At 39.3% G+C, this 22,368-nt stretch overlaps 1 protein-coding gene across 7 annotated transcripts in view; it reads left to right on the top strand.

Annotated features, from left to right (window-relative positions):
• FANCI (FA complementation group I) overlaps positions 1-22,368 on the top strand; it is a 102,035-nt gene that overhangs the window by 54,812 nt on the left and 24,855 nt on the right. For all 7 annotated transcript variants that reach the window (XM_042988076.1, XM_042988075.1, XM_007078234.3 and 4 more), the window contains exons 13-18: positions 1,939-2,119; positions 3,748-3,835; positions 15,925-16,055; positions 16,530-16,600; positions 18,114-18,228; positions 19,682-19,804. In XM_042988076.1, the coding sequence (XP_042844010.1) occupies positions 1,939-2,119; positions 3,748-3,835; positions 15,925-16,055; positions 16,530-16,600; positions 18,114-18,228; positions 19,682-19,804 (709 nt within the window). The remainder of the gene's footprint in view (positions 1-1,938; positions 2,120-3,747; positions 3,836-15,924; positions 16,056-16,529; positions 16,601-18,113; positions 18,229-19,681; positions 19,805-22,368) is intronic.

The raw sequence follows: 22,368 nt of genomic DNA, 5'->3' as shown, positions 1-22,368 counted from the left end.
TGTTGGTTCCTTTTACCTCAGTTGTTAGTTCTCTTCATTGAGTTTGATACTTTTCTTTCAAGGTGGTATTTTTTTCTTACATGTGGTGATTATTGGTCGTCTCATTATTACTTTTGGAGTTCCCTGATTTGTCTGAGAATGCCATGTTTGTTTAATACAACTTACCTCTGAGGTAGGGGGTGCCAGGACTTAGCCTCCCTGATTCTGCAGCATGTTGCCGTACTCTCAGTGCTGCTCTGCCTCTTAGGCCAAAGCTCCTCCACTCAGAGATTCCACCTCTCAACAGGCTCAGTGTTGCTCACTTCTTGGCATAAACTGGGGGCGTATGGTGAGCTGTTGGGGAAGAAGGTACAGGGAAGGATGCTGTGTACCCAGCTGATCGTGTGGGGGGATTCCAGCCAGTCGTCACAGAAGTTGCCCCAGAGTTCCTGCCAGTGCCTGGCATATCTGCCCTTGGTATCTGCTTTTGGAGCCACCCCTTCATTTTGCACTCTGTGGTCAGTGGCTTCATCTTTCGTTCTCGTGTTAGATTACTTTTCACTTTTCTTTTTTTAAATAGGCTCCCTGCCCAGAGGGGAGCCCAACATGGGACTTGATGTCACGACCCTGAGATTAAGACCTGAGCTGAGATCAAGAGTTGGATGCTTAACCAACTGAGGCGTCCAGGCGCCCTTACATTTCTTTGACTTTTTAAGGATTCTTTATTTTATTTTATTTTTTTTTAAGGATTCTTTATAATTTTTAGTCCGTCAAAAATGCCTCTTGTTTTTCCACATTGTTATGGGTTGTATATATGCACTGTATTTAGGCATATGCACACAGGTGTGTGTATCTTCTCTATCATTTGTAGGTACTTGGGGTGAGAAGCCTGGAGCATGTGCTCAGTCCGTTATCTTGATCCCAGATCTCCAGAGTGAATATTATTAAAGTCTGTCAAAATGTTATGAGAATCTGTTCACGACTGTCTCCTTTATTCTTTAATGCTGTATTATAATTTGCAGCTGTTTAGCAGGTAGATATAATGATAGAAATGTTACTATAAGCGTATCGTTTCCACTAGAGTGGGTAACATTAAATGGTATAAAATGACCAAGGATTCTGTTGCTATGCAAAAGGTTATTTGTAGTTTTAGCTCATGCTTTTGAAATCAGATCGTGCATTGATTCATACTATAAGATGAATATGATATAAATATATGAATGTATAAATATGAACGCAAATATCCCTGCTATAAATATTTACTGTGTGCCTTCTAAATGCAAGTTTTATGCCAGGCTGTATGATTAAAAATAGGACTACAAGATGGTCTCTACTATAGAGAAAATTTATAAGCATGTATAGAATATAAGTGTTGTTAGTGTTGGAGTGCCTGGTGGCTCAGTTGGTTAGCTTCTGACATTAGCTCAGTCATGATCTCATGGTTCTTGGGTTCGAGCCCCACACTGGACTCTATGCTGACAGCTTGGAGCCTGGAGTCTGCCTTGGATTCTGTGTCTCCCTCTCTCTTTCTGCGCCTCCTCTGCTCATGCTCAGTCTCTCTCAAAAATAAATAAACATTAAAAAAATTTTTTTTAAAGTGTTGTTAGTGTCATAGGAGAAGTAGAAGAAGCAACAGTTAACTTCCAGTTACGAAATCTTGAATGGAAACGTATAATGGTCAGTACACTGAGATATTCCAGTTTTGTCTGTATGTTTTTGAATATTCTGTAGTTTTTGGATTTTCCCAGTGTTCTGTTAGTGGAAACACTGTACATCCAGGAATTCAGAATTCTGACATAAGGATGCATGAGAAGAAAAGGTTCATGTGAATAGTGTTGATGATTCAGGTCAAGTTTAGGAAATGTGTAAACATGAAAATGAATATAAAGGTAAAGTATCTTCCTAAGTTGTTTTTTTTTTTTTTTTTTTTTTTTTTAACTAAGCTTTGTTTTCTTGCAGTGTTCATAGTTGGGATCATGTTACTCAGGGCCTGGTAGAACTTGGCTTCATTTTAATGGATTCATATGGGCCAAAGAAGATTCTTGATGGAAAAGCTATTGAAACCAGCTCATGTCTTTCTAAAAAACCAACCCAGCATGCTTGTAAACTGGGAGCTGATATCCTGTTGGAAACTTTTAAGGTGAGACCCTAGTTTGGCAGCCAGTTCCTAATTCTATGAAATTATAAATGGGGCATGGTGTTTGCCTGTATCATTTTCTGTTTGGGAGCTTCTTTGGATGCTCTTATCTTATACAAGAAATCTTTCAGGTCACCGTAGAACATCCACCTTGAAGAACCATGTTTTTTGGTTCACTGTTTTTGAAGAACTCAGAATAGTTCTATTTTTTAATTCATTACCATATGACAATGATCATCTCAATCTTGATTTCTGAAACATCTTTTAAAAATTCATTTCCTTTCAGCTAAAACAAAAGCTAGATTATGAGGCTAAACAACTTTGCTAATGATTGCTCTACATCATCTTCTTGACATTGAATTGATGTAGCTACACGCCAAAAGTGTCTGTTGGAAATGTTATTTGGGGGCTAATTTAAATGTAAATCTAGGGTTCTGATCCAGAATAATGAAGTGAATGCATACAGTAGTCCTTGAGAGTTGTGTGTTAGATGATATAAATGACCCTTCTTAATAGTAATCTGATTAAAAGAATAAAAGATTTTAATATTTTTTTGTTTTTATGTTTTTTAAAGTTTATTTGAGAGAGAGAGAGAGAGACAGCGTGAGCACACAGCGGGAGATGGGGAGAGGAAAAGAGAGAATCCCAAGCAGGCTCCACACTGTCAGCATAGATCCCAGTGCAGGTCTCGAACTCACAAACTGTGAGATCATGACCTGAGCCGAAATCAAAAGTTGGATGCTTAACCAGCCGAGCTACCCGTACACCCCAATATTGTTTTTAAATTAATGTTTTTTAAAACTAGTGAGGTTCCCTTTGGTTTTACACAGATGTTGGCTTTGTCAAGGCATCTATAGAAAATATAATTTACTAATAATCTGTTGTTAGTTTGATGTCTGAAAGAAATTAGTCTGTCCCTGGAAGTAATCAAGTTCATGTAAGAATTTGAATGAAAATTGAAAACAGTTCTTTTTTAAGGTGACTACTGTCCTTCCAGAAACCAAGGAAGGGTTTGGTGAAGATTTTTGAGATTTCCAGAAATTTTCATGGGCTTTTAAATTTTAAAATAAGTCATGCATACTGTCAGAAATATGGGTATTAGCATGTAATGGATACCTAAGTAGAATTAGTTCTGTTTGATGCTGAACTGAACACGTGGCAATACTTTCATGTGAGCTCTCTTTTAGGTTAATAAACATGGTAGTTTGCCCTGCTAATGAGTCACCTGAGCACAGAGTGAGGCTAGAATTGAGTGATCCTATCTTTCCAGATGATTGACAGTATATCTGTCTTTGAAATAAACAGTCATGGGGTGCCTGGGTGGCTCAGTCGGTTAAGCGTCCGACTTCGGTTCAGGTCATGGTATCAACAGTTCATGAGTTCGAGTCCCTTGTCAGGCTCTGTGCTGGCAGCTCACAGCCTCGAGCCTGCTTTGGGTTCTGTCTCCTCCTCTCTCTGCCCCTCCCCCAGTCATGCTCCGTCTCTCTGTCTCTCTCTCTCATAAATAAACAGTTTTGAAATAAAGTCATGTTATACTTCTATCCAGACTGTTTTTCATACTGCCTAACATGAATTGATACAACTGTAAGCTGGAGGTCACCATGGAATATTTTATTGCCTGTTCTTTTTAGATCCATGAGATGATCAGACAAGAAATTCTCGAGCAAGTCTTCAACAGGGTTGTGACCAGAGCATCCTCTCCCATCAGTCATTTCTTAGGTATTGAGCTGTGAGAAGGTGGATAAAGTTCTAGGGAATATATTCATGTAAATGTCAATACTGTTTTGGTCCTGGAAAAAAAAGTTTTTAAAGCTACAGTAGTTCAATGCAGTATCTTTGATTATGATGCGAGTGAGACGTAAATCCTTCTATGTTGTTGTGATTATCAAGAAGGAAAAGGAGGGGCGCCTGGGTGGCTCAGTCGGTTAAGCAGCCGACTTCGGCTCAGGTCATGATCTCACGGTCCGTGAGTTTGAGCCCCGCGTCGGGCTCTGTGCCGACAGCTCAGAGCCTGGAGCCTGTTTCAGATTCTGTGTCTCCCTCTCTCTGACCCTCCCCCGTTCATGCTCTGTCTCTCTCTGTCTCAAAAATAAATAAACGTTAAAAAAAAAAAAAGAAGGAAAAGGAGCACTGGGGCACCTGGGTGGCTCAATCGGTTGAGTGTCCGACTTCAGCTCAGGTCATGATCTCCTGGTTCATGAGTTCAGGTCCCACATCGGGCTCGCTGCTGTCAGTGCAGAGCCCTCTTTGGATCCTCTGTCTCCTTCTCTCTCTGCCCCTCCCCCATTCATGCTCTCTGCCTCAAAAATAAACTTTTTTTTTTTTTTCCAAAAAGAAAGGAGCATATAACTAATGAGTGAAACTTGTCTTACGTTAACTCTGCCTTTTGTTTTACTACTTCTCCAATGATTGCTGTCCTGCTGCAACTCATTGACCTCCCATTCTGCTAACCCTTGACATTCTGGCTTCAGTACTCCTCTCTTTGTATTTTGTTTGTTTGTTTTAATTTTAGAGTGGGAGAGAGGAACAGAGGTGGGGGGAGAGAGAGAATTTCAAACAAGCTCCATGCTCAGCACGGAGCCCAGTGCCAGGCTTGCTCCACCCCCCTGGGATCATGACCTGAGCCAAAATCCAGAGCTGGACACTAACCTAATACATATCTTCTAATCCCAAATCTACTGGTCTTTTCTTAGCCACCGACTTTCCTAATTTCTCTATCATTACAACTCCCTGAAACTTTTCTTAGATAGGTTCTCTGATAACTAATAGTTTGCTTCTTATCCTGCATGTGATCAGTTCTTCTCTTCCTCCTTTCGTGATTCCTTTTCGTCTACCCTGAAGGGTCAAGATTCTGCAAAGTTCAGTACTTGACACTGTTCTACTCTTTTTCTTTCTTTACAGCTTTATTGAAGTATAATTGAAGTACCATAATCTGTGCATACTTAAGGTATACAGTTTGATGACTTATGACGTGTACACCTGTGAAACAACACAGTGATCACCCACAGAAGTTTCCTGGTGTCCCTTTGTAATTCTTTCCTCCATCCCACTCTTCCTCCCCACCTCCTGTCTCCAGTCTAGTCTGCTTTCTGTCTATAAATTGAATGCCATTTTTGAGTCTTATGTAAATGGAATCCTTCTGTATGCACTCCTTTTTTTGCCTGGCTTCTTTCATTGAGCATAATTCTTGTGCGAGTTTTCCATATTTGTTGCATGTATCAGTAGTTGGTCCCTTTTTATTGTTAGTAGTACTACCTGATGTGAATATAACCTCAATTTGTTTATTCGCTCACCTGTGGACAGGTTATATAGGTTTTTCCCAGTTTGGGTCTGTTACAAATAAAGCGGCTGTGAGCATTCATTGTAAGTCTTTTTGAGGAAATATGCTTTTGTTTTTCTTGGGAAGATAACCTGGTAGTGGAATGGGTGCATCATATGGGAGATCTATGTTTAATAGTTTAAGAAACTGCCAGACTGTTTTCCAAAGTGGTTGTACCATTTTACATTCCTGCCAGCAGTGTTGCTGGTTGCTCACATTGTGACCAACACTTGGTATGGTTAGTTTTCTTTAGTCATTGATAGGTGCTTGATAGTATCTCACTGTGGTTTTCATGTGTATTTCCCCAGAGCCCGGTGATACTGAACATGTGCCTTTTTTGTATGTTCGAATCTTTTGTCTGATTTTTAAAATTGAGTTGTTTGCTGCCTTATTACTGAGTTGTAAAAGTCTTCATGTAATCTGAATATAAGTCCTTTGTCCGATTCGTGTTTTGCAAATACTTTCTCCTAGTCTGTGGTTTTACTTAATTTTTTTAACAGTGTTGTTTGAAGAGTTTTATCAATTATCAATTTATCAGTTTCTTTTTATAATTCCTGCTTTTTGTGTCATGTATTAAAGAATCTTTGCCAAACCCAAGATCACTAAGATTCACTATGATTTTTCCTATATGATCTACTAGAAGCTGTATAGTTTTAGCTTTTTACACTTTAATCTGTGATCCATTTTTGTTAAATCCTATATGGTGTGAGTTCATTCCCCACCCCACCCCCCCCTTTGGCTATCCATTTGATCCAGCACATTTTTTAAAAAATTTTTTTAGTGTTTTTTCATTTTCTGAGAGAGAGCGAGCGAGCAGGGGAGGGGCAGAGAGAGGGGGGGAGACACAGAATCCGAAGCAGTCTCCACGGCCTGGAGCCTGATGTGGGGCTTGAACTCACAAACCATGAGATCATGACCTGAGCTGTAGTCAAACGTTAACTGACTGAGCCACCCAGGCGCCCCTGATCCAGCACATTTTTAAAAAAAGATTATCTTTTCTAGAGCACCTGGGTGACTCAGTTTGTTAAGCATCTGACTCTTGGTTTTGGCTCAGGTCATGATCTTGAAGTTCGTGAACTCCGCTGACAGTGCAGAGCCTGCTTGGGATATTCTCTGTCTCCCTCTCTCTCTCTCTGCCCCTCTCCTGTTTGTGCTCTTGCTCTCGTGCTGTCTCTAAATAAATTTTTTAAAAAATAAAAGATTATTTTTTTCATTAAATTAGCATGCTATCTTTGTTGAAATCAACTAGCCATATACATGTGGGTCTATTTTAGGAATCTTCTGTTCCAGGGATCTGTTATTGTCTTGATTGCTGTACCTTTGTAATAAGTTTTAAAATCAAATAGTGTAAATCCTTCAACTTTGCTCTTTTTCAAAATAGTCTCAGCTACTATAAGTCCTTCGCATTTCCAAATAAGTTTTAGAATTAGTTTGTCAATTTTTTTTTTCAACGTTTTTTTGGGTTTTTTTTTATTTATTTTTGGGACAGAGAGAGACCGAGCATGAACGGGGGAGGGGCAGAGAGAGAGGGAGACACAGAATCGGAAACAGGCTCCAGGCTCCGAGCCATCAGCCCAGAGCCTGACGCGGGGCTCGAACTCACGGACCGCGAGATCGTGACCTGGCTAAAGTCGGACGCTTAACCGACTGCGCCACCCAGGCGCCCCTAGTTTGTCAATTTTTATAAAGAACTTGTTCAGGTTTTGATTGAGATTGCCTTAAATAATGGATCAATTTAGGAGACATCATCTTAACAATACTGAGTCTTCTAACCCCTGAACATAGTATAGCTCTCCATGTATTTAGGTCTTTAATTTCTTCTAGCAGTGCTCTCTAGATTTCAGTGTGAATCTTGCATATCTTTTGTCAGATTTATCCCTAAGTATTTCATATTTTTATTGCTGTTGTACATGATATTTTTAAAAATGTCTATTTGTGATTAATTGCTAGCGTGTAGAAATAGTTGCCTTTTTATATTGATATTGTATCTTGCAACCTTGTTAAACCTTATTCTAATTGCTTTTTGGCAATTCCTTAGAATATTCTAAATAGAAATCATGTCACCTGCAAATCAAGACATTCCTGATATATTTGCATCTTTTTTCCTTCACTGGTTGAACTTAGGGGCTTGTCAGTTTTACTAATCTTTCAAAGAATGAGCTTCTGGTGTGAATTCTCTCCATTGTTTGTTTCCAATTTCACTGATATCTGCTTCTTATTTCTTAGCTTTTGCTTGCTTTGGGTTCATTTTGCTCTTGTAAGTGGTTGAAAAAATCAAAAGAATAATATGTCCTCTGAAAAAGTTAGTATTCAGAGTACATAGAGTATTACTGGAATATAGCCACACTCAGTCATTTACATGTTGTCTATCTTGCTTTTACACTATACCAGCAGAGTTGAACAGTTGTCATTTAAACCATGGCTTATAAAACCTAAAATGGTTACTGTCTGGCCCTTTACAGAAAGAGTGTCAACTTGTGGCCTATTACATTTACCTGGAGGTTTACATTGCTTTTTCTTCCTGGTGCTCCAAGTTTCCTTTCGTTTGTGTGAAAGGTTTTAACTGCAATTTCTTTAATAAAACAGGGCTGTTCGGGTTATCTCAGTCTTCTGGGCAAACATTTTTAGTTTATGTTTTTCAAGGAATTTGGCCATTTCACCTGAGTTACCAAGTTTATTGCCATGAAGTTGTTGAGAATATCCTTTTCATGACTCTAGGTTCTATATTGATGTCCCCTTTCTTATTCGTGATAGCTGTGATGTGCGTTGTCTTTTTTCTTATCACTGAAGCAAGAGATTCATCAGTCTTATTATTAAAAAAAAAATTTTTTTTTTAATGTTTATTTATCTTTGAGAGACAGAGCACGAGCAGGGGAGGGGCAGAGCGAGAGGGAGACACAGAATCTGAAGCAGGCTCCAGGCTCTGAGCCGTCAGCCCAGAGCTCGATGCGGGGCTTGAACTCACGAACCGTGAGATCACGACCTGAGCCAAAGCCGGATACTTAACCGACTGAGCCAACCAGGCACCCCAAAATTTTATTGATCTCAAAAAAACAGCTTTTAGTTTCACTGAATTTCTCTGTTTTTTGTTTTTAGTTTCATTTATTTCTGCTCTTTTTTGTCTCCTTTTTACTGCTTTGGGTTTAATCTGCGGTTTTTTTTGGCTAGAAGGTTAGGTCACTGGGGCACCTGGGTGCCTTAGTTGGTTGAGCATCCGACTCTGGATTTTGGTTAGGGATCCCAGGATTGAGCCCCTCATCGGGCTCCACGGTGAGTGTAGAGCCTGCTTAAGATTCTCTTCCCTCTTGCTCTCTCTCTCCTTCTGCCTCTCTCCCCCGCTCACAGTTTTTTTCCTCTCTCTCTTAAAAAAAAAAGAAACAGCTTAGGTCAGTAATTTGAAACGTTTTTAATAAGAGCTTTAAACTAAATTTCCATCTAAATATTGCTTTAGCTATATCCCATACATTTTGTTTTTAACTTTCTTCAGTTACAAATACTTTTCAATTTCCCTTGTGATTTGTTCTTTAACCTATGAGTTATTATTATTTTCTTTAACCTATGGGTTATTTAGAAGTATGTTGTTCAGGGGTGCCTGGGTGGCTCAGTCGGTTAAGCATCCGACTTCGGCTCAGGTCACAATCTCACGGTCCGTGAGTTCGAGCCCCGCGTCAGGCTCTGGGCTGATGGCTCAGAGCCTGGAGCCTGCTTCTGATTCTGTGTCTCCCTCTCTCTCTGCCCCTCCCCCGTTCATGCTCTGTCTCTCTCTGTCTCAAAAATAAATAAACGTTAAAAAAAAAAATTAAAAAAAAAATATGTTCAGCTTTCAAATATTTGGAGGTTTTCCAGATATTTTTCTGTTGTTGATTTCTAATTTGTGGTTATAATACTATCTATGACATGAATTTTTAAATATTAATTAAAGCAATCTCTACCCCCAATGTGGGGCTCAATTCACAACCCCAAGATCAAGAATTGTATACTTTTTCTCCCAAAAAATAAACATAAAAAAAAAAAAAAAAAGGCGGGGGTGTGCTTGGGTGGCTCAGTTGGTGAATGTCTGACTCAGCTTAGGTAATGATCTCATGGCTCATGAGTTCAAATCCCACATAGGGTGAGTACAAGACCCACTTTGGGTGAGCCTCACTTCTCTCTCTCCCTCTGCCCCTCCTGGGATATTCCCTCCCTCCCTCTCTCTCTAACTCTCTCTCCCTCTCTCTCTCTCTCTCTGCCCTTCACTCACTTGCATCCTCTCTGTCAAAAAAAAAAAAAGCATGCTCTTCCAACTGAGGTAGCCAGGTACCCCTATGACATGAGTTTTTAAAAGTTTATTGAGACTTAGGCTTGTTTTATTCTCAGAATATGGTTCAGTTTGATAAATGTTCTGTGTGCTATTGAAAAGAAAACATTGGGGCGCCTGGGTGGCTCAGTCAGTTAAGCGTCCGACTTCGGCTCAGGTCATGATCTCGCAGTCCGTGGGTTCGAGCCCTGCGTTGGGCTCTGTGCTGACAGCTCAGAGCCTGGAGCCTGTTTCGGATTCTGTGTTCCCCTCTTTCTCTGACCCTCCCCTGTTCATGCTCTCTCTCTCTCTCTGTCTCAAAAATAAATAAATGTTAAAAAAAAAGAAAAAAAAGAAAAGAAAACGTATTCTGTTGTTAGGTGGAGTTTTCCATAACTCAGTTAAGTCAGATGATTCAAGTCTTTTGTATTCTTACATATTTTCTTCTAATTATTCTGTTAACTATTAAGATGAGTGTTGAATCTTTGACTTTGTAATTATAAATGTGTCAGTTTCTTTTAGTTCTATCAGTTCTTGCTATATGTATTTTAAAACTTTATTATTAGGGGCATACTCGTTTAGGATTGTTATGTCCTCTTAGCTAACTGACCCATTAATCATTATGAAATGACCTTTTTTGTTCCTGGGAATATTTGCTTTGAAGTCTACTTTGAATTTATTTTTTAATGTTTGTTTATTTTTGGAAAACAGAGTGTGAGCTGGGGAGGGGCAGAGAGAGAGGGAGGCACAGAGCCCGACGAGGGGCTCAAACTCACGAAACGTGAGATCATGATCTGAGCTGACGTTGGATGCTTAACTGACTGAGCTACCCAGGTGCCCCCTGAAGTCGACTTTGGTATTAATACAACTTCTCTGGTTTTCTTTTGATCTGTGGCAACATTGTATATTTTTTTCGTCTTTTTAGTTTTAACTTACTTATGTCTTTATAGTTGGCAAGGGTTTCTTGTAGACCACATACAAAGGTGTTTTACTTTTTCTTATTTATTTTTTTTTATTTATTTTTTATTTATTTTTGGGACAGAGAGAGACAGAGCATGAACGGGGGAGGGGCAGAGAGAGAGGGAGACACAGAATCGGAAACAGGCTCCAGGCTCCGAGCCATCAGCCCAGAGCCTGACGCGGGGCTCGAACTCACGGACCGCGAGATCGTGACCTGGCTGAAGTCGGACGCTTAACCGACTGCGCCACCCAGGCGCCCCGTGTTTTACTTTTTCAATCCTATTTGATAATCATGAACTTTAAATCAGGGCATTCCATTTACATGTAATGTAATTATCATCTGGCTGGTTTCTGTTTTATACATCTGTTCTTCTTTTTTTTCTGCTGTTCTGCCTTCTTTTGGATTTTTTTTTCATGTTTGTTTATTTATTTTGAGAGAGAGAGGGTATGCGAGAAGCAAGAGAGAGAGAATCCCAAGCAGTCTCTGTGCTGTCAGCGTGGAGCCCAATGCAGGCCTCAATCTCATGAACTGTGAGATCATGACCTGAGCTGAAATCAAGAGTCAGATGCTTAACTGAGCCACCCAAGTGCCCTTAGATTGCTTTTTTAAAATTTTGTTAAATTCCATTTTGTCTTGCTCAATTTGATTAGCTCTACCTCTTTTTTAAATTTTTTTTGGGGGGGGGGGTGCTTTAGGGTTTATGATACTTTAACTTACTATAGTTTACCTTCAAGTATTCTACCTCAACAAATAACTTCCATTTCTAACTTCTGCCCTTGTGACTTTTGTGCTATTCTCATACATTTTACTTCTCTGTTTATTGAATTATATCTACATTGTTATGTTTGCTTTAAACAGTCAATTGTGTCTTTCAAGAATTTTTTATTGTATGTTTTAAAAATATTTACTTTTGAGAGAGTGTGCATGTGCACAAGTAGGGGAGGGGCAGAGGGAGAGGAAGACAGAAACCCATGAGAGCTCTGTGCTGATGCAAGGCTTGAACCCACCAACCATGAGATCATGACCCGAGCCCAAATCAAGGGCTGGATGCTTAACTGACTGAGCCACCCAGGTGCCCCAAGAATTTTTTAAAATAAGAAATGTCTTTTACACATGTGTTTACCATTTCTGGTGCTTTTTCCCTTTGTGTCTAGATTTCTATCCAGTATTATTTTCTGTCCAACTGCCTTTAACTTTCATATACTGCTTAGAATTCAAGGAGCAAATATAGACTCCACTGTTCAGACACTAAGCTTTGTACTCCTACAGGGTGGGGACTTTAGTCTTTGACTGTTGGTAGCCACCTTGAACAGTCAGTCTTCTATCCAGTGCACCTGCTCAGTGTCTTAACACTCCTATCACTCTGGATTGCTGGATTTAGTCTTATTCTTTGTGTTCAGTTTTTGTGTGCTCTTAGAATCAACTTCATTCTATGTAAACCTGTGTCTGCCTCAAAAGACTGGAAATAGAAAAAAAATATTTGCCAAATTCTTCAGAAAAAAATTTTTTTCTATACTACTGATCTGCTGTTGTTGAATTCTTTTCGTGTGTCATAAAAAGTCTTTAATTTAGTGTTAGTTTTTTGAAATATATTTTTACTGGGTATAGAATTCCAAATTGACAGGGTTTTGTTTTTTTCTTTTAGTACTTTAAAGATGTTACTTTACTGTTCTTTTGGCTTTCATCATTTCTAATTAGTTAGCTTTCATTCATATCTTTGTTCCTTTCTATATAATATATATATTTTTCTTTATCAGCGGTTTTAAGCAATTTATGTGCTTTAGTGTAGTTTTCTCCATGTTTCTGGTTGGAGTTTGTCAAGCTTCTTGAATCTGTAGGTTTGTGGTTTTCATCAAGTTTGGAACATTTTGAGATACTCTCTCTCTTTTTTTAAATGTTTGTTTATTTTGAGAGAGAGAGAACATAAGTGGGGGAGAGGTAGAGAGAGAATCCCAAGCGAGCTCCTTGCTGTCAGCACAGAGCCCGAGGTGGAGCTTGATGTCACGAATTGTGAGATCATGACCAGAGCTGAAATCAGGAGTTGGATGCTCAACCTACTGAGTCACCCAGGCACCCCAAGATACGATTTCTTCAAAAACTTTTCTGTCATCTCCCTCCTACCAGCACACACTCCTCCCACCCCTGTACTGCGTTACATATGTAATAGGCTGCTTTACATTGCCTATATAGCTTACAGATTCTTTTTTAGTCTTATTTACTGTTTTTAGACAGTTGATATTGCTATAACTTAAAGTTCCCAGATCTTGTGCAGCAATCTAATTTTTCATCTTTAGACATCTGATTTGTATCTTTTTTCATACTTTTGCTCTCCTTAACATGCTTCCCTTACCTTTTTTGAACATATAAATTATATTTATTTTAGTTTTTTTAATATCCTTATTTACTAATCCTATCATTTGTAGCATTTCTGTTTTGTTTTTATTGATTTATTTCTTCCTCATCGTGGGTCATAATTTTCCCACCTCTTGCATGCTTTGTAATTTTTTTTAAATATTTTTTTTTAACATTCCTTTTTGAGAGAGACAGAATGTGAGTAGGGGAGGGGCAGAGGGAGAGGGAGACACAGAATCCAAAGCAGGCTCCAGGCTCTGAACTGTCAGCACAGAGCCCAACGTGGGGCTAGAACTCGCAAACTGTGAGATCACCACCTGAATTGAAGTTCGCTGCTTAACTGACTGAGCCACCCAGGAGACCCTGCATGCTTTGTAATTTTTGATTGGATAGTAGACACTATGAATTTTTACGTTGTTAATTTCATGGATTTTTTTTTTCTTTCAAATAATTTTGAGCTTTAAATCTTTTGGAAAACATTTAATCATTTGGATGATTATGTTGTGTTAAGCAAGACCAGGTAGCCTTTAATCTCAGGCTAGTTAGGTTTCACAAATGCCTAAGTATAGAACCTTGTATATTATGAGGTGTCTCCACTGTGGTTGTTGTGAATGTGAACTATTATTTGTCTTTTGTGACCTCTGAGAATAGATCTGCCTGCTTCTTGCTGCTGGGTCTTCCCTTGGCTTCTAGTAGCTTCCTCACAATCATGCACCTACCAGAACACAACTGACATACACAGGGGGCTTCTGGCACATCTCCAGGGCCCTCTTCCCGTGTAGCTCTTTCCTTTCTAGAACTCTGCCCTGTGAGTTCTTGCTGCCTTGGCTTTTTGAATTCCCACCTCCATCTCTTTAAATTGAGAAGACCACTGGGCTCGGAGTTTCCCCTCTCTGTGCTGCTGCCTAGGAACTCTCTAGGCGGTAAGGTGGAGCAGTTCTAAGGCATACCCCATTTATTTCCCTTCTCTGGGGGACCATGGGCCTGCACTGCTTGTCTAGTGTCTGAAAATTATTAATATAATTTGGCCCTTTTTGTTACTGTTGTTTAAAGTGGGAGGATAAATCTAGTCACTGTTTCTCCACGATGGTAGGAAGCAGAAGTCTGCTCCTCTTTTTACACATTCTTTTCCTTGTACATGTCATACCTCTTTGCATGACTTCATTTATTTTTGTGGGCTTCGGTGGACATGGCTCCTAAATCTTTATGTCAAGACTGTCTTCATTCCTTGGTTCAGTGCCCCCATTCCTGCTGGATATTTCCATTTAGGTTTTTCTTTTTCCTTTTATTTCAAATGCAATACAGTTTCCTTCCAACAAAGTCCCCTTTCAGTTGTTCATATTTCTATTATTTGAAGCTTGACTCTCCAAATTCCAGAAGTTGGAATTCTTTTTCATTAGCTCAAACTTAGTACCTAAGTTCTCTCATTTTTTCTGTTACTTTTGTCTTCATTTTTGTGCCCTTCCTTCCCACCTGTTGCCTAGTTTGCAGCCTTACATCCTTGCATTTAGGCTTTTGCCATAGGTTCTGATTTCCCTGCTCTCTCCTCTCTGCAGCAAGTCAGCCTGCATATGCCACCACGTGGTGTTACTAAAATACCACTCTATCACTCAGAAATCACCAGTACCTTCCTTATAAATTATCAGCTCTTTATCCTGGCCCTTCAAGTCCTTGACAATTTGATCCATCCTGCCTTTTCAGCATTAACTTCACTTATTTATTTTTATGAATTCTTCACCCCCGCTTCACAGGATTTTCCAACCCGTTTTCTGAATATGCCCTATACTTCTTTTTCCTCATACTTTTCCCTTTACATCTAGTAGCCCTTTCTGGTTCTTGGTGCATCTAAATGTCAGCCTTCTTTCAGAACCCAGCTTAAATACTTCTCTTCACTCTTCTAAAGCACACCAACTCATAATAATCTCTTCTTCCTTTGAACTCCTCTTTAGCCTCTCTAATATTTGCTAGGCAATAAAATATGTTTGCGATTATTAGATATTTGATGTTGACCCATTATTTATCTCTTTCGTGCTTTCAAAATATGTTTTTCTATGACTCCTAATTAAAATTCTTGAAGAGAGATCATGTTTGTGTGGTTTTGTATATTCCTTATAGGACGATACTATACTTGCACTAATAAGTGTTCGTAGCTGGGTTCCTGGGTGGCTCACTCAGTTAAGCGTCTGACTTTTGATTTCATCTCAGGTCATGATCTCACAGTTTGTGAGTTCAAGCCCTGCATCGGGCTCTGTGCTGACAGTGCGAAGACTGCTTGGGATTCTCTCTCCCCCCACTCCTCTCTGCCCCTCTACCACTCATGCTTGTTCTCTCCCTCTCTCTCTTGCTCAAAACTAAACTTAAGGGGCGCCTGGGTGGCTCAGTCGGTTGAGTGTCCGGCTGCGGCTCAGGTCATGATCTCATGGTTCGTGAGTTCGAGCCCCATGTCGGGCTCCGTGCTGACCGCTCAGAGCCTGGAGCCTGCTTCGGATTCTGTGTCTCCCTCTCTCTCTGACCCTCCCCTGTTCATGCTCTGTTTGTCTCTGTCTCAAAAATAAATAAACATAAAAAAAATAAAATAAAATAAAAGTTCACAGATACTGACTTCAGCTTAGAAATACGAAGATACTGTATGCTACTTGTCTTGACAGTGTAACAGATTTCTTCCCTTCTTTTAGATAAATTTTTATAATCTTAATATTATCACAGAAGAAAGTTTCAGAAGTATATCCTAGTTACACTGACCATAGAAAAAGTATATAGGATCAGTAGAAATTGCTATTGCAGTATACTTGACAAAAGACACAAAAAACCTTTTATCATTTATTTTCCCATATTTAATTTTCATTTATTTGAAATATCTTTAGTTTTTGAGACAACTCACTATAGATTCTGTTTTTCAGATTTGCTTTCAAATATCATCATGTACGCACCCTTAGTTCTTCAAAGTTGTTCTGCTAAAGTCACAGAAACTTTTGACTATTTATCCTTTCTGCCGCTTCAAACTGTACAAGGGCTGCTGAAGGCAGTGCAGGTAAGTCTTCAGACTCCTAAGGAATTTGGCAAAACTGAGGTTGAACTGCCTAATGGAAGTCTGATGTGATTCTTCATAAATATCAATGTCTGAGAAATCCTGTATTCCTTGATTTTGAAGCATAAAACTGTATTAAAAGTGCACGAGCACCGAGCGAGACTCTGTTTCTAAGCGTACCCCCTTCTTCCTGGCACACTTGTGTCTCCCGTGACTCGTTGTCAAGTTAGTGAGATAATTGTAAAGCTCTTAGAAATTTGATGACGATAGGTTTAAAGGCATTTCACAATTAGCTTAAATTTAGTATTTCAAAGTATGCTGTTGTCCATATTACTAAGTATAATAAACATTGAAACACATATGTAAAAACAGAACCAAATTTCCTTATATGAGCCAAATAGTGACAGTTTTGGGTAGAAATGAGCAAAGGCTAATAAACTTGGGGGTTTTTCTACCTGCTTCTTCTTTGTCTTTCAGCCCCTTCTCAAGGTCAGCATGTCAGTGAGGGACTCCCTGATACTTGTCCTTCGGAAAGCCATGTTTGCCAGGTATTGAAAATCCGTGAGACCCTGGGAAGTAGTGCCTTCTAAGGTTACTCACCATCTTCTCTGCCGTCTCCTTGTACAGCCTGTTCACGGTGGTCCTGCAGATGTCTAACCCAACAGAACAGCTTTCATCAGGCACAGCCTTGTGCTACGTGCAGGGTTCTTTATCTCATCCAGTCTTCCGAGTAACCTGTAAAGTTAGAATTATTACAGTCTCCTCCATACAGATAGGAAACTCAGGCCTAGAGAAGATAAGTGACTTTCCACAAGTCAAACAGAGGTTCGTGGAGCTAGAATATGAGCTTCTGATCTCAGGTACTCTGCTGTACACCCCTAGAATAATCTTCAGGACAAGGTTGCAGTGCCAGCTGGCAAGAGTTCTAGAAAGGAAAACATCTTCATTAGGAAAATATTCAAGAAACTCACTCTAGTGAATATTGAGTTACGGTCTAGTGATTGTAGACTAAATTGTTAAGCGGTCTCAGGTATTTTTTGGCTTAGTCAATGCCTCTTGATCTCTTTTCCTTTATTTCTTAGTGTATAAGCTAAAGATGATAATACTACCTCCCAAAAAGTATTAGGGGAGCTAAAGATGATATTACTACCTCCCAAAAAGTATTATGGGACCAGTAATAGGTGGAAAACATTTGGTACTTTAAATATATGATGCTCAATTTTTTTTTTTTTTTTAACAGTTACTTATTTTTGAGAGACTGTACAAGTGGGGGAGGGGCAGAGAGAGAGAGGGAGACACAGAATCCAAAGCAGACTCCAGGCTCCGGGCTCTGAGCTGTCAACACAGAATCCTAACGTGGGGCTCGAACTCATGAACTGTGAGATCATGACCTGAGCCCAAGTCGGACACTTAACCAACTGAGTCACCCAGGCACCCCTAAGATGCTCAGTTGATGTCACATTGACTCTATTATAATGTGTTTGTGGATATACAGAGGAACAACCAGCAAGTATATACTATTATCCCTCTTCTAGAGTTGACAGTTTTTTGTTATTCCTTACCCAGAGGTATGTCTGCTAGGCCAAGGTTTGTATGTCATAACATCTCCCCCATGAATTGATCATTGAGCCTCAGTGAGATGAATGTATCATTTTTCTGGATGGAGGGTTTATAAGGCGCCAAGCACTATACTCCTCTACGAAGAAGGGAAGTGGTCCTTCAGACAATCTGCCGTTTCTATCCTACTTAGTACTTGATATTTGAGTTATTGGCCCTTGTATAGCTTCTCAGTACTCTTGTTCCCCACATAGAAGAAAGTATAGATCGTGTCATGAGGTTAACTAGATAGTGAGAAATCAGCTGAGGTCCTCTACTGCTAACTGCTGTGAACAGCTGATGTTTTATTTTGAGTATATAAATTTATTTTATTTTGCTCTGTGCTTCATTACTTATTCATATTCCTTTTCTGTACAGAGGTAACTGGCTTTTTCTGACCCAGAAGCCTATTCCTGTGAAGCTAATATTGTTGGTTAACTGTTTCTCTGTCTGTTCCTGAGCTAGCCAGCTTGATGCCCGAAAAGCTGCGGTTGCTGGGTTTTTGCTGCTTCTGAAGAACTTTAAGGTTTTGGGCAGCTTGTCCTCCTCCCAGTGCAGTCAGTCCATCGGTGCCAGCCAGGTAAGGACTGTTAACGCTGGGTTGTCGTGTGCATTCGTGCAGAAGTTGGTGATGTGTACGCTGTTCTTTCTCTCTCCTGCTCTGGTTGTACAAATGACCCTGAAACAGAGTCTGATGATGATGGCAGTGATAACAGCTAACACTTACTTAAAATGATGGGTTTGCTGTGTGCTAGACAGTGCTCTCCACCACTGTAGCTACTAGCCTCAGTGTGGTTGTTGAACTGCATGCTCGGTTGAAGTGTGTCTGGCCAAATTGAGTCACGCTGTATGTGTAAAATGCATGCTGCATTTTGAAGATTTAGTGTGAGGTAAGGGAAAATAGCTTGTTACTTTTAATTTCGATTACATGTTGAAATAGTTTTGATATATTTGGTTAAATGTTAAAGTTAATTTCACCAGCATCTTTTTACTTTTTGAATTTGACTACTAGAAAATTTTGAATTAGCAATGTGACTTGCATTTGTGGTTTGTCCTGCTAGGTGGTGTGCTAAGTGTTTTATATTTATTATGTCATTTCATCTTCCTGGTAATCCTCTGAGTCTAGATGTTATTATTATCCCCATTTTTAATAGTTAATTTACTTTGCACAGCCTGGTAATCTGAGAAAATAAGACTTTTTACAGTATTTTGGTAATTCAGACTTTGGAGCAATAAAATTTTTTTTTTTATTTAAATTATGTACTGTGTGATTTGTAAATAGCAAATTAATGAAACAATCTTATTAGGAATCCTTTGTTGCTCTAGTGTGATTCCGAAAAACTTTTGTTCATGACATACGGCAAAGATTAAATATTAGGAACACTGGGTGTCATTAGTGTATTGTTAAAATCATCCACATCTTAATAAGAAGACTAAGGCTGAGGAAGGTTAAATGACTGGCCCAAGGTGATGTAAGCAGTGAAGAAGGGTAGAGCTAGGATTTGATCTGTCAGTATTAACTACCTCACTGAGATGCCTGTAGTAAGGGTTAGGAGTCTTGGTCTATAGTTACTGGATTTATTATTTAAAACAAGGGCTGTAATTCTTTGTCTTGTCCATTTCTAAACTAAACATTACCTACCTATAAAACTCTGAGGATTTTGTGGAAGCACAAAGAGCTAGATTGTGCTAGCTCCTGAAAATATTTCAGGAAGCATTTAGACCTTTTAAGTATAATCAAGTATATTAAGACTACTGGATTCTAGTGGTGAAATCATCTGTGTGCCATCCTAAGCACCTGACATTGCCAAGAAAGACCTTAAGGGATAGAGAAGAGTTAGTTTTGTTGACATGCTTGAAAATTCTTACTCCAAACCAGAATAAGAGTGACACTTAGCACATCCTACTGATGATTTTTGCATATGGGGAAAGCTAAATTTAAGTTTCTTTGACCAAGAACACAGGCTCGTTTTACCTTCTTTGTGAAAATTAATTTGGTAAAATATACAAGAACTGGCCTCTCTTCCTTTCAGGTCCATGTGGATGTTCACAGCCGTTACAATTCTGTTGCCAATGAAACTTTTTGCCTTGAGATCATGGACAGTTTGAGGAGATGCTTAGGCCAGCAGGCTGACGTTCGACTCATACTTTATGAGGTAAATCAGAGTGGAAGAAATATAGCAACCCCCAACTAATAGTCCTTTTTATTTTACTAAGTTTTTTCTGATTGTAAAAGTACAGTTCACTCTTCCTTGATGCAGTTAGGATTGGTAGTTTTGTGATGGCTAGCCAAAAGGTTGTTTAAGGTGAGGAATCATAAAGAATATTTGAAGTGCACCTGGGTGGCTCATTTGGTTGGGCATCCAACTCTTGATTTTGGCTCAGGTCATGATCTCACCATTCTTGAGGTTGAGCCCCACGTCGGGCTCTGTGCTGACAGTGCACAGCCTGCTTGGAATTCTTTGTCCGCCCCTCCCTTGCTCACGTACACATGTGCACACATACACTCTCAAATCAACATTTAAAAAAAAAAAAAAAAAAAAGTCCGCACCTGATAAAAGGAATCTGAAACTTGCGTCTGAAATAAATGGTGAAAGACTAAATGTTTTTCCCTATAATCAAGAACAAAGATACTTGTTCAGCATTATAGTGAGGGTTCTATCCAATACGACGAGAAAAAGAAATAAAGGCATACAGATTTGAAAGGATGAAATGTGGCTGTCTTGATTTGCACTGTATGTAGACAGCAAAGAATCTACAAAAAAGTGAGTTTAGTAAGGTGGGATACAAAAACCAATTTTATACTAGCAGTGAACAATTGGAAATCAAAAAAAATTTATGGTAGATAAAAATAAAACACTTAAGGATAGGTTTAACAAAGAATGTACAAGATATGTGCACTGAACACCTCAAAATATTGTTGGGAAATTAAAGAAGAAAAGGTAAATGAAGGATGTGCCATGTTTATAGATTGAAATGCTCAGCACAGTATTTTTAGTAATTTTAGTCTCAAAAAAGTCTGTAGATTCAGTGCAGTCCCAACTGAAATCCCAGGATTTTTTGGACAGAAATGAAGTTGATTCTAAAATGTAAAGGACCTAGTGGTGCCTGGGTGTCTGTCAGTTGGGTGTCTTACTCTTGGTTTTGGCTCAGGTCATGATCTCACAGTTCAGGAATTCAGGCCCTGCATCGGGCTTGGAGCGTCCTTGGGATTCTTCTCTCCCTCCCCCCTCCCCCCTCCCCCCCTTTCTCCCTCCTCTTCCCTCCCCTCTCAAAAACAAAGAAACATTAAAAAAAATAAAATGTAAAGGACCTAGAAGGATCAAGACAATTGAAAAAGTATGAAGTTGCTCAGTGGATTTTTGACCAATATCCCAAGGTAATTTAGTAGAAAAAGGATGATCTTGTCAACAAGCTGTACTGGAACAATTGTTTATTGTATTGGAAGGGGGGGTCCCCAAAACCACCATGTTTAAAGATTTCTCTGGGAGGACTTTTAAACTCCGCATATATTAATTCTCATGGCTAACTATATTCTAGTTAAGGGATACAAAGCAAAATCAGCAGAAACAAGGGATACGTAGGGTAGAGTCAGGAAGAAACCAGGTGCAAGCGTCTAAGAATCCTCTCCAGCTGGGATTGCACAGTATGCACTTAATTCCTTCAGCAAATGAGTTGTGTCAACACATCAGTAGATAACAATTCCTCAGTAAAGGAAGCTTATTAGAGATGTGGTACCCAAGGTTTTTACGGGGTGCTGGTTTACATAGGCACTTGGGCTTATTAGCACATATCCAAATTCCAAACTTCCAGAAGAAAATAAAAATATTCAGCATAAACCACATTGTACAGTTTATACACAGTAAATTTCTATCATTTAGGGAAAACTTTTTATCGGTGTAGGGGACTGTTTACCAGCCAGATTCCCAGCCACCCATCAAGGGGCAATCTTGCAAGCAGGCTTTACTAAGGATGACAGTCTCAGATCTACTGTGTTAACTCTTCTCTGCAGTCCTCCACATGCAAAAAAGAATCTGCACTGAATGTAGCTCCAAATTTTAAAACTTAACTTGATACAGATCATGGACTGATCTATTAGGATATTGGTGTTCATTTGTTCATTAAAGACGTCACATCATCGATTTGTAAAAACTCTTTATGTGTTGGTATCAACACTGGTCATACTTGTTGCAGGGTGTAGATGACCGTTTCCTTGATGATGCTGATGATGATACTTTATGTATATATGTATGTATGTATTTATTTATTTTACATCCAAATTAGTTAGCATGTAGTGCAACAATGATTTCAGGAGTAGATTCCTCAGTGCCCCTGACCCATTTAGCCCATTCCCCCTCCCAAACCCCCTCCAGTAACCCTCTGTTTGTTCTCCATATTTATGAGTCTCTTATGTTTTGTCCTCCTCCCTGTTTTTATATTAATTTTGTTTCCCTTCCCTTATGTTCATCTGTTTTGTCTCTTCAAGTCCTCACATGAGTGAAGTCGTATGATTTTTGTCTTTCTCTGACTAATTTCACTTAGCATAATACCCTCCAGTTCCATCCACATAGTTGCAAATGGCAAGATTTCATTCTTTTTGATTCCGAGTAATACTCTATTGTATATATATACCACATCTTCTTTATCCATTCATCCATCGATGGACATTTGGGTTCTTTCCATACTTTGGCTTTTGTTGATAGTGCTGCCATAAACATGG

Source organism: Panthera tigris, chromosome B3 (assembly GCF_018350195.1).
Source record: "Panthera tigris isolate Pti1 chromosome B3, P.tigris_Pti1_mat1.1, whole genome shotgun sequence".
In the NCBI taxonomy this organism is placed as follows: domain Eukaryota; kingdom Metazoa; phylum Chordata; class Mammalia; order Carnivora; family Felidae; genus Panthera; species Panthera tigris.
The sequence above is the reverse complement of the archived record's forward strand: the minus strand, read 5'-3'. Positions and strand labels throughout refer to the sequence as shown.